Source organism: Bolinopsis microptera, chromosome 12 (genome assembly GCF_026151205.1).
Source record: "Bolinopsis microptera isolate Bmic1 chromosome 12, MBARI_Bmic_1.0, whole genome shotgun sequence".
In the NCBI taxonomy this organism is placed as follows: domain Eukaryota; kingdom Metazoa; phylum Ctenophora; class Tentaculata; order Lobata; family Bolinopsidae; genus Bolinopsis; species Bolinopsis microptera.
The window spans coordinates 9524310-9535505 of NC_087083.1; the positions used below are offsets into that span (position 1 = coordinate 9524310).

Sequence of the window (11196 nt, forward strand, 5' to 3'; positions counted from 1 at the left end):
TACCCCAAATAAATCAAATCAAAACATATTTTGATCATAGTTTTAAAATGCGTCAAAAAGCGCTTTTCATCGTTTATAATCGCTTATAAGCGACAATTGAAGACAATAACATTTACGATACTTTATAATCACTTATAATCGCTTATAATATCTCGTACCTGACAATTTTTTCCTCGTTTCAAATACGTAAAAAAGCGCTTATAATCGTTTATAATCGCTTATAGACAGCAAATAAATAAGCGCTTATAAACGCTTTTCAGTAGGAAAATTTCAAGAAAAGCGGTTATAAGCGCTGATCATAGTGAAAATATCGCTTTTTAGCAGATTTCAAAAAATCGCTTATTGTCGCTTATAATCGTTTTATAATCGATTTAAACCGCTTATTAACTTAAAATAAAAAAGCGTTTTTTTAACGATTAGTAGGCGCTTTTTAATTTGGAACTTTCCCTAGTGAATATAATCGCTTATAGTCGATTAAAAGCGTTTTAAAAACGGTCCAAAAAACGGTTTATAAGCGTTTTTTTGAAAAGCGCTTACGGAGCGATAATAATCGACAACCCTAAAATAAAAGCGTTTTTTTTATCACTAATAATTTTAATTCGCGATTTATTATCGCTTTTAAAGCGCTAATAATCGCCTTTGCAAAAATATTTTATGGAAAAAGCGATTATAATCGTTTTTAACCGTTTATTAACGGGACCGTTTATAATCGCTTTATAATCGCCAAATAACGGTGGGTTTTATCAATAAGCGCTTTTTTAGCGTAAAAAAAGCGGTTATTACCGCTGATCACAAAAAATTAGTTATGGAAACTTGCCTGATCCAGTCATTAAATTGGTGATTAAAACTTTATATTTTAATCCAAGACCTTTGAGCTAACGATAAATTATTCTGCTATTAATAATAATCATAACTACGGTAAAAAAACTAACCGAACCAAATACCCTGTGATGATATTACTCATAAGCAACATCTACTTTAAAACTCCTTCTATTCTACACAGCATTAAAACTCGATCCTCTCCACTACTGGAAGTACCAGAGATTTGTCAAACAATGGTTTACTGTCATGGTTAACTAACACGGCACTGCTGTTTTTCAGAGACGAGGTCTTGTCAATAACTGAGGAGGATTTATCAATGTTATCAGTGTTTTTAGAGGAGGATTTATCAGTGATTTTAGAGGAGGATTTATCAGTGTTTTTAGAGGAGGATTTATCAGTGTTTTTAGAGGAGGATTTATCAGTGTTTTTAGAGGAGGATTTATCAGTGTTTTTAGAGGAGGATTTATCAGTGTTTTTAGAGGAGGACGTGTAAGTGAGAGGGTTGGAGAGTACTGATTTCTCTGATGACACCTCCACCACATCAGTGGGGTAGACTGAGCTGATAGCTCGTGTTCCCAAACCAACTGTAACTGTGTCCTGTCCCAGGTATTCCTGTTTAGGGAGTTTTAGAAGTAGGTTGCACATTATTATAATACTGACGAGGAGTTTTTGAGAATGTTGAAATCATTAATTTTAAAGGATAAAATATTTAGAAAATCTTTTAATGACTTTATCATTCATAATCTTTGCATAATTCGTGCATAATTGCCCACAAATTGATGCCAATGGATATTGGTTTCCTCCTGAGCTATTTTTGGCACAAGTATAACACACTAAGTTTAGTTCACCCAAACACTAAGTTTAGTTAACCCATGTGTTATCGGATGAGATTTGGACGGCTAAAACCTAAAAGCATGTTTTTTTAAATATATTAGTATATTATAAGCTAGTCTCTATTCTAGCCGACCAAATTAAAACCAATAAGGTTGGTTCTTACGTGTTGTTGCTCTATACGTAAGCGAGATTGTGTGCTTCTGCAGCAGAGGATATCTAGAAACGTCCTTCTGATTTGTTGATGTAGAAACCCGTATATTACAGGGTTCACACAGCTGTGAGTGTTACACGTTAGTTTAAATACAATATCAATCTTTCTATTGTAAAAATTATTTAAATAAGTTTATTAAAAAATTCAAAACAAACGCATGATGATTAATTCATAAATACTTCAGCTGAAAATAGATTCTCAGCAAAACTACAGATTTATAGTCTAGCAGTAGCATCAATGCCAAAACTACAATAAAGCTGAAAAATTATGACTAACCTGTTCATAATAGCTATAACAAATACTGTGATTATTAGTCCCTTTGGGTAATACTTTTCACAATAAGCATCCAAAAAGTTCATCGTAATCCCGGTTACTGAAATTGTTTTTAAATTACTTAAGTACAATAGCTGAATAACAGTACACTTAAAACAAAATAAAAAACAAGTGTACGCTTCAATTTGATAAAAACAAATTTTTGAATCAATCAAATAACATCAAGTAACATAAACTAAATCTAATCTTTAAAAAATCAATTTAATTTAAGAAGTTGTCATAGTTACTTGACACAGGTGACCAGCATATCACATAAGATATGACTATTATCAGCCAAATGAAACTCTTCTTGTAGCAGTTGTATTTCTGAGTTGTCTTTGCTAAAATATCCCCCAACGACTCGTGAGCAGCGGTCATTCTCCGTTTCTTTGGTTTGTCTCCGGAGAGTTTATCTTATAATAGAGGTTAGAGGTTAGAGGTTAGAGGTTAGAGGTTAGAGGTTAGAGGTTAGAGGTTAGAGGTTAGAGGTTAGAGGTTAGAGATTAGAGGTTAGAGATTAGAAGTTAGAGGTTAGAGTTAAGAACTATAACAGTTGGAGTTTGAGTTGGAGTTGGAGTTGGAGTTGGAGTTGAGTTGGAGTTGGAGTTGGAGTTGGAGTTGGAGTTGGAGTTGGAGTCGGAGAAATTTGTAGTTAGATTGGAGATGCTAAAAACTAAAAAGTGAGAAACCCTTGTATGGTTCAGTTTTATCACGCTATAAAGGCTTCTTTATTATTTAATTAAACCATCAGATGACAGATGGCGTACTCATATAAAATATTTTTCCATAGAACTTGTCTTTCTAGTTTGATTTAAACAATTACATACAGCATCTGGTTTTCCATATAACTTGTTTTTACTCTTTATAGTTGGATTTAAACAATTATATACAGCATCTGGTGCAGTAGCATACAGGTATGGCTTTGTTGATAGATTAAGAGTGTAGAAAATTTATTACCTGAGTTCTTTGCTTCGATAGCCCCTTCGATATGGCTGAAAGTTTTTATGTGGTTTTCAGAACTTTTCGAACAGCTGTTCCGATGTTCATTTATTTGTGCCAAATACAGTTTCTATCATCTGGCGCAAAGCTGAGTTTTGTTTGAATGTGAAGGGCTTCCCGTTACAAAAGTAGTACAAAAATCAATTTTCTACGACAATTTCCGATAATCACTTGCCTCAAATTATCCCTGAAAACGACGATTAACTTTAAGGACAGTGGTCATTAGTTATACCTCACTCTTTAGCCTTAATAGTTTTATAGGTATGCCTTTTACTGAACCGATAAAGACTTATTTGTGAATAAGACGGACGTGTGGTACCTTGATAATGGATTTTCTTCCTTATTTGTATTGCTACCTGTGATTTTATCTTTTGCAGTGTAAAATATTGGTATCTTACAAAAATTTGCTACCCAGGGATGTTTTATTTTTCCCTACACTGTTCTAATTTTTCGAGCTCACTTATGGTACGGTAACACAAACATCATGAATTGTTTAGATGATAAACGTCGGGAAACCTTTAAACTAACAAACTGAATTATTCGGTAATCATTAGACATTTTCATTTTACCATTTATATTTTGTGTTTTATACAATAACAATATAACCGCGATGTCGTCTTTATTATTTTAATGTTGATGATACTTCATTCATAGGAGGACATGATGGAGGTAAGTACTAGCCTAGTTCGAGAGCAGTAGGTACGCTCTCGTGGAGCCTTTAATAAATATCCAGCCTAGTACATTTAGTACTAAGTACATTTTGGTCCACCTTTGTAGATATAGCTGTCTCCAACGGCAACTGGGCGCTGTGTCTTACACTTCATTATTATTTTAATGTTGATGATACTTTATTTATAGCTTGTACAATTACTGCGTTATATACTGTAGAAATGAACACGGAAAACATGGAACGACCAGAAACGATCGTAATTCAAATGATTTGGAATCAGATGACAATCTTTTTTAGCGTCATAGGCAACACATTTGTGATTTATGCAACATTGTGCCACAAAGCCATAAAAATGGACAAGATGTCGATTTGGATAATCATCAATGTATGCGTGGTTGATATCGCCAACAGTTGTTTAGTTTTGCTACCAAGTTTGATCACTCAATATAAAGGAAACTGGATGTTTGGCGAAAGCTTCTGTTACATCCATTTCACATACAGGTACTCATTCATGGTTGCAAACATTGTTCTTCTCAATTTTCTATCGCTGAACAAACTTTTGAGATGTTTGTATCCTTTGAGAAATTTATCCTCATCACGGCGACAAAGACTCACTGTCACATTAATTGCCGCTGCTTTAAGCGCCCTCCCAATGTGCTGGAGTCTGTATCTATGGGCAAATGGTTCCTTATGGTTAGACGAAAGAAGTCATGGTGGGCAGCTTCACCCAAGCGACTTAGGATCCTCCAGATTTGCTTTACATACCTTGTATTCTCCTCTGAGGGTTTTAATTTTATGACAGTTAATATCGTGCTGATGATATTCCTCGATGGCGTGTTGTGTGTTACGATGGTGACAACTACTTTGGCACTTCTAGTCTACGCTGTAAAGATGACAGATCGACCAATAGTTAAGAAACGCATTCTTATTGTTATCTTAATTTGCATCAGCTTCATTGTGTCATTTCTTCCATTCTGTATTTGTTACATTTATGGAATTGAAAACTTGGCGTCAGAAGTTGCGGAGTTTGCATGGTCAATTATGTTTATATCAGCGTGGATCAACCCTGTAATCTATTTAGTGATGAACGAGAGCTTTAGGAATTTTACTGAAAGAATGATCTGCTCATGGAGATGGAGACCCCCAGTTATTCGCCCTGGGACTGATGTACACTGATGTTCGCGTGACAGTACGGTAAAATCTGTAATTTATCTACTATACTACTACTATGTCGGAACTAAGTCCGATCGCGATCTACGCCAGATAACCCCCTCTATATATCCCTGTCCCGCATCAGCTGGTTCGCAGTTCCTCTTTTGAGTTTGTACTTTTCATAAGAGGAACTGTACAGTGATATACAGAAAGATAATCTGTAACAGATTTTCAATTCATCTACTAACGAATTCAAAAAACTTGTAATTGATATTTCTTATTACGTATTTAAAATGTAATTGGTAATTGTTTACCTGGTTTAATACGAGATTTGTGATAACCATTTTCCACGTATCTTTTTCTTAACGTGTCATCAGATTGTTTGTTTTTGAAGGATACCGTAAGTATTCTGTAGTAGCAATAGCCTGAAATAGATAGTGAAACTTTTGGGGATTTGCTTATTCTTTACGGCTAGTGTTATATTCTAGATGAGTTTTGTTTGTCTTCCTCAAGAAAAATTTGCAATAACAATCGCATTTAATAACTTAATAACAGAGATGATAAATATTCAGAACTTTTTCACGATATTTTCTCAGAAAATTCAATTCGTCATTTGATTGTATAATTACACATTTCTACTTTCTATCTAAAGCCTATATTAATTGTTTCTTATTTTAAAAAATCTATTAATAAATTTTCAATCCTTATTTCATTAAACAAACCTATTAATGGTGTTGGGAGGAGAGTTAGTATAACTTTCTTGCTGATACTGAAGATAAGAAAGTCAGGGTGTTTGTAGCCCATATGGTGATACGAAGGAGAGAGACACCCAAAGGCGTTGTGGTAATACACAAACGGGAACCAGCCCCCAACCTGAGAAGAAAACACTCATTGTTTAATAGGAAACACAAATCTGAGGAATACATATTACTACATATTACTACATATTACTACATATTACTACATATTACTACATATTATTACTATTTTAGATAGAGATAATAAGATAATAGTAAGATGATTAAAAATTATTTTTGAAAGCTTGTAGTTTGTACGTTACAGGTTACTACAAGCTATCGTTTTACCCCCTGCAGTAAGGGGATAAGATTTTAGAGACTTTTGAAATTGAGGTTATCTTTGTTCAGAACTTAAGATATCGCCAAGCCTTAAGATCTTGTGTGGTGCCGAAAACGTTGTGGACACAGATGAAAGAATAAAGACAAATAACAGTAGTGACTGTTGCACATGACACATGAGCAATTAGTAGAAATATTAAACAAACCTGGGGTAGTTCCACTATAAGAGATATGATCCAGATTGTGATGATAACAACAAACATACGTCTCTTTGTAACTATTCTATTGTAATTTAGAGGATGAAGGACCTGAGATTTAACTGTATTTGTATTGTTTTTAACAGGTTGGTTAATAAATTAAAAAAGATAATGTAATAAGAGCCACATTAAATTTTCTCAGAAAATTGACCCATTTTACCATAAAAAGAAAACGCCTACAGATGACAAGCCGTCTCCTTATTATAAAGTTATTAGAGAAACAATTAACGATAAACTTACAGCAATGAACCTCTCCAGCGCCATTCCAGCTAGAGTCCAAGTAGATATCCTACTGGACACGTAAATGATGAGCCCGTTTAGGGTACAGAGGAACGGGGAGAGTCTGAGGGTGGTGTCTCGTGACCGACACGTGGGCGTGTGGTTGTACTTGTGGGTGTCATCTATAGTCTCTTCTGTGTCGCTGGAATACAGTTTGGGGGTTTATGTGGATAATCCTGGTGTGGATTATATATTTTTACTAGCTTTTTTAGGGAGCAGTGATGCTCCCGACTTAACACTACTACACTACAACATTGTAATAAATTCTTTCGAAATCGTGTAGTAAAATATTACTTACAAACTTAAAGCAGCGTATCCACTTATTGGCATGGCAACAGCTGAAATCAGTACATCACTGGCCGCCAGACTAATGGTCAGAAGGTTGCTGGCATTCTTCAACCTGATCAGATAACAAATCACAATTACTGATTTCAACGTGATTAATGGAAGGACCAAAAAAGAGAAAAGAAACAAAAAGATGGAATAACTGACGATGAGTATACTAACAAGTAAGAACTAAGAATATCCAAGAAAATATCAGCGAATTTTATGTTTAATTAATAAAAGCTGACACGTGATCACACTAACCTCTTATTCTTCCTGAGGGCGAGTATCAAGGTAAGATTACCAACAGTCCCGAATATAGACACCAAGTACAGGACTATCCCGATCAGAATCTGACTACCTTGAGGGTACTCTGTCGAATAGAAGATATCATCATCAGGCTCCATGAACCCTGTCATGTATTGTTGTGAATGGGAAATTGCTTTTGAGTGGGTTCGGCGATTTCAAACAAGTTATTATTGAACGTGGGATGTTCTTTTTCAGAAACCATAGTCGCTACAAACAACCAAATAAAGCACATACATATAAACATACACTGCATGTACATGTAAGCTATATACTACTTTTAAAACGATGTATACTTTTTAGGTTACTGTGGGTAGTTCCAGCCAAATAAACAAACCACATCCAGACAAACATGCATCAGGGACAAAAGGAAATCGCGGCATGTGCGGAATCGCGATTTTCCCATTATTTGCTACAAATGTTATGTACCGAATTGCCGTCTTATGTATAGTCTGTTAAAAATGCATTGCCAAAACAATAAATATCGAGTTTTTGTAATTGTTAATAATACATTTGACGCTATAAAGCTGGAAATGAACAAAGACTGGATATCAAGAAATAAGAAATAAAGCAGAGAAATAAAGCTGGACCGTATCAGATAAATCAACAACGGTTGAGAAAAAGGTGGCTGCGCTTGCTCATATGCCTCACGCGGCACGCATTATGTCATGATTTCAAAAAGAATACAAATTATATAATATAATATAATCTTAACTTAAAATGTTGTTCGAGTGTTGACAAATTGGTGACCGATGCCTTTAAAACTTTAAAAGGATCACGTTTACAACATAGCGCTGAATAAAAACAAAATCAATAAATCTTTAAAGTTACGAAAACAGATAACTACTTTTGAAGAATTATCGGTTTCGAGTGTACAGCCTAGTTGTATAACTCCCTCCCTCCCTCCCTCCCTCCCTCCCTCCCTCCCTCCCTCCCTCCCTCCCTCCCTCCCTCCCTCCCTCCCTCCCTCCCTCCCTCCCTCGACTCCCTCCCTCCCTCCCTCCCCCCTAGCTCAGAATTACAGTTCCATCAATTTATCAGCCAGAAGCTCAAACGAACTGTAAGCAAATGTAGACTGTAGCAGCTTTTACATTTGCGCAAAGTTTAACTGTTTGATATAAACGCATCTTTGAAGCGAGACATTATAATGTTTCTCTCCTCATGGAGTGCAGCTTTTACATTTGCCCCAAGTTTAACCGTTTGATATTATATAAACGCATCTTTCTCTCCTCTTACAGTTATACAACTGTGCAACATTCCACCAATTACATGAAGCTAGCTTAAAAGGAATGTACTGTCCGAGACGAAACGAAATTTTTGTAATTTGGCCCAGGAATGTGCATACTCGGTTAGGGGCTTTATCAGCCAGACATGAAGCAGACAAAAGGTGTCTGCTAGTTCGGTTATTTGTTAGGATAAGGCGTTTACGGTTTAAGCGTAGTTGCAAAGTACGTACTTACCTAATCTAACTGAATTTAACGAATTATCATTTCACAAGACGCCGAAATTTTCAGCAACATAACAAAAATAACAAAAAGTTGTATTAATTTATTGTAAACTTCAACTTATAAAGTAAATAACTAAGTAGATCAACATTCTCAATTAATATAACTCAAAATTGTGATGCCTGTCTACTTTAGTACTTTTCTAACCGTGGACAAACTTATGTCTAAATTAAGCGTAATTATATAGTTCAATCTAAATTTACAGATTCCATAGAAAATGATGGACATTACTAATTTGAAAATTCACGATGTTTCTAGTCCATAAGTCCAAAGTAATCGTTATACATACAATTTCACTGTCTTCACAGAAATTTAAAAGCTTTTTGCTCAGTTAGTCCAACTTCAAAGCCGCTACCGTAAACAAGAAATGCGGCCGCTTTTCTTTTGTGGATCATGGACGCTCAATTTCCCGATCCGTGATGGCGTATTTTATCATATTCCATTATACAACCTAAGGACCCCAGGCTTTACTGTTTATACTTTATAAGCATGCAGATATGGCGGAGTGATAGGCCGAGCGCCGCCCAGTTAATTCCATATTAAACTTGAAAATCGTATACATTTCTACGTAACACTAACCGTATGTTTATTGTTTATGCAACGCACGCTTGCACGCGGTCGCAAAGCTAAAATATACAAAAAAAAACCTCGTTCGCTAACCCTTGTCTTTGACTCTTTTGTGCCTTCGGCACTTTGAGTCATGGATCGGGAAAAAATCATCTCACTACCGACCGAACACAGTAAATCTGTAAAAAAAAGTATATTTATATACTTTTTTGAAGAGGTCTTTATAAAGACCTCTTCAAAGAACAGTCAAACTTACAATTATCTCAGTTAACATCGTTAATAGTTAACATGGTTACTTTTCAAGTCCAGATATTTACACTGATGATGTAGTAAGTATAAAATGATGCAAAAAACCCGCCGGTGATCTTTCCTGCACCACACGGGATTTGGGCTGAGTTATTACTTTAGGCTACCCGGCTTATTCTTATACCGGCCGTATATGGAGAGTACGATTGTGTCATACAATATGAGAATATACAATATGGGAATTTATTATTATTAACTATGATAATTATCTCTTGGATTGATAAATTATTGCTCGTTCTGGACTAGGCCTTAGAATCCCGCGGTCATTCATCGGATTGAATACCTATCATTAACTTGCCGGCTCATACTCTCTCAAATTATTGTGTAAAGCTATACTGCGTCAACCTCGATACATCTCATAACTTTATAAAGCGAACAATCTAACTATCATGGAGTCAGTACCAATTCTTAACACGCTGACAAAAGGAACTAGTGACATTTATACACTACTAGTGACAAAAAGGAAAGAGGGAAACCTTATTATTGATAAGACCAGCGAAAGCAGCAATAATCCCTGTACCCCTCACTCTGTGCACTACTTATTATAGTACTATTACAGCAGGCCACTGAGCAGAAAAACTATACCAACTGAGACACGCTGCAATCTTACTATCAGTGTTACCACATCTCATATTAACACTATCCTTAACTAGTGACATTACACTACTAGTGACATTAGGAACTAGTGACACTACTAGTGACATAAGGAATGAGGGAAACTACTAGTGACAAAAGGAATGAGGGAAACTACTAGTGACATTAGGAATGAGGGAAACTACTAGTGACAAAATGAATGAGGGAAACTACTAGTGACAAAAGGAATGAGGGAAACTACTAGTGACAAAAGGAACTAGTGACACTACTAGTGACAAAAGGAATGAGGGAAACTACTAGTGACATTAGGAGCTAGTGACACTACTAGTGACAAAAGGAATGAGGGAAACTACTAGTGACATTAGGAACTAGTGACACTACTAGTGACATAAGGAATGAGGGAAACTACTAGTGACAAAAGGAATGAGGGAAACTACTAGTGACAAAATGAATGAGGGAAACTACTAGTGACAAAATGAATGAGGGAAACTACTAGTGACAAAATGAATGAGGGAAACTACTAGTGACAAAAGGAATGAGGGAAACTACTAGTGACATTAGGAACTAGTGACACTACTAGTGACAAAAGGAATGAGGGAAACTACTAGTGACATTAGGAACTAGTGACACTACTAGTGACATAAGGAATGAGGGAAACTACTAGTGACAAAAGGAATGAGGGAAACTACTAGTGACAAAATGAATGAGGGAAACTACTAGTGACAAAATGAATGAGGGAAACTACTAGTGACAAAAGGAATGAGGGAAACTACTAGTGACAAAAGGAACTAGTGACACTACTAGTGACAAAAGGAATAAGGGACACTACTAGTGACAAAAGGAATGAGGGAAACTACTAGTGACAAAAGGAATGAGGGAAACTACTAGTGACAAAAGGAATGAGGGAAACTACTAGTGACAAAAGGAATGAGGGAAACTACTAGTGACAAAAGGAATGAGGGAAACTACTAGTGACATAAGG

The 11196-nt window shown here is 35.7% G+C and overlaps 1 protein-coding gene across 1 annotated transcript; it reads right to left on the bottom strand.

Moving 5' to 3' along the window:
• Positions 1-1005: 1005 nt before the first annotated feature.
• Positions 1006-7625, bottom strand: LOC134823885 (melatonin receptor type 1A-like). The gene is made up of 11 exons (XM_063835482.1): positions 7595-7625; positions 7201-7348; positions 6911-7012; positions 6574-6754; positions 6283-6384; positions 5723-5873; positions 5315-5425; positions 2428-2592; positions 2144-2240; positions 1820-1931; positions 1006-1434 (listed from the first exon to the last, which is right to left on the bottom strand). Exons 1-11 carry the CDS (start codon positions 7623-7625, stop codon positions 1006-1008), a joined length of 1629 nt encoding a protein of 542 aa, XP_063691552.1.
• Positions 7626-11196: the final 3571 nt, after the last annotated feature.

Coding starts and splice junctions, on each gene's coding strand:
- LOC134823885 (XM_063835482.1), bottom strand. CDS start 7,625: ATGCCGCGATTTCCTTTTGTCCCTGATGCAT. Junction 2,593..5,314: donor CAAATCTCGTATTAAACCAG/GTAAACAATTAC, acceptor CTCTATTATAAG/ATAAACTCTCCGGAGACAAA. Junction 2,241..2,427: donor ATGCTGGTCACCTGTGTCAA/GTAACTATGACA, acceptor AAACAATTTCAG/TAACCGGGATTACGATGAAC.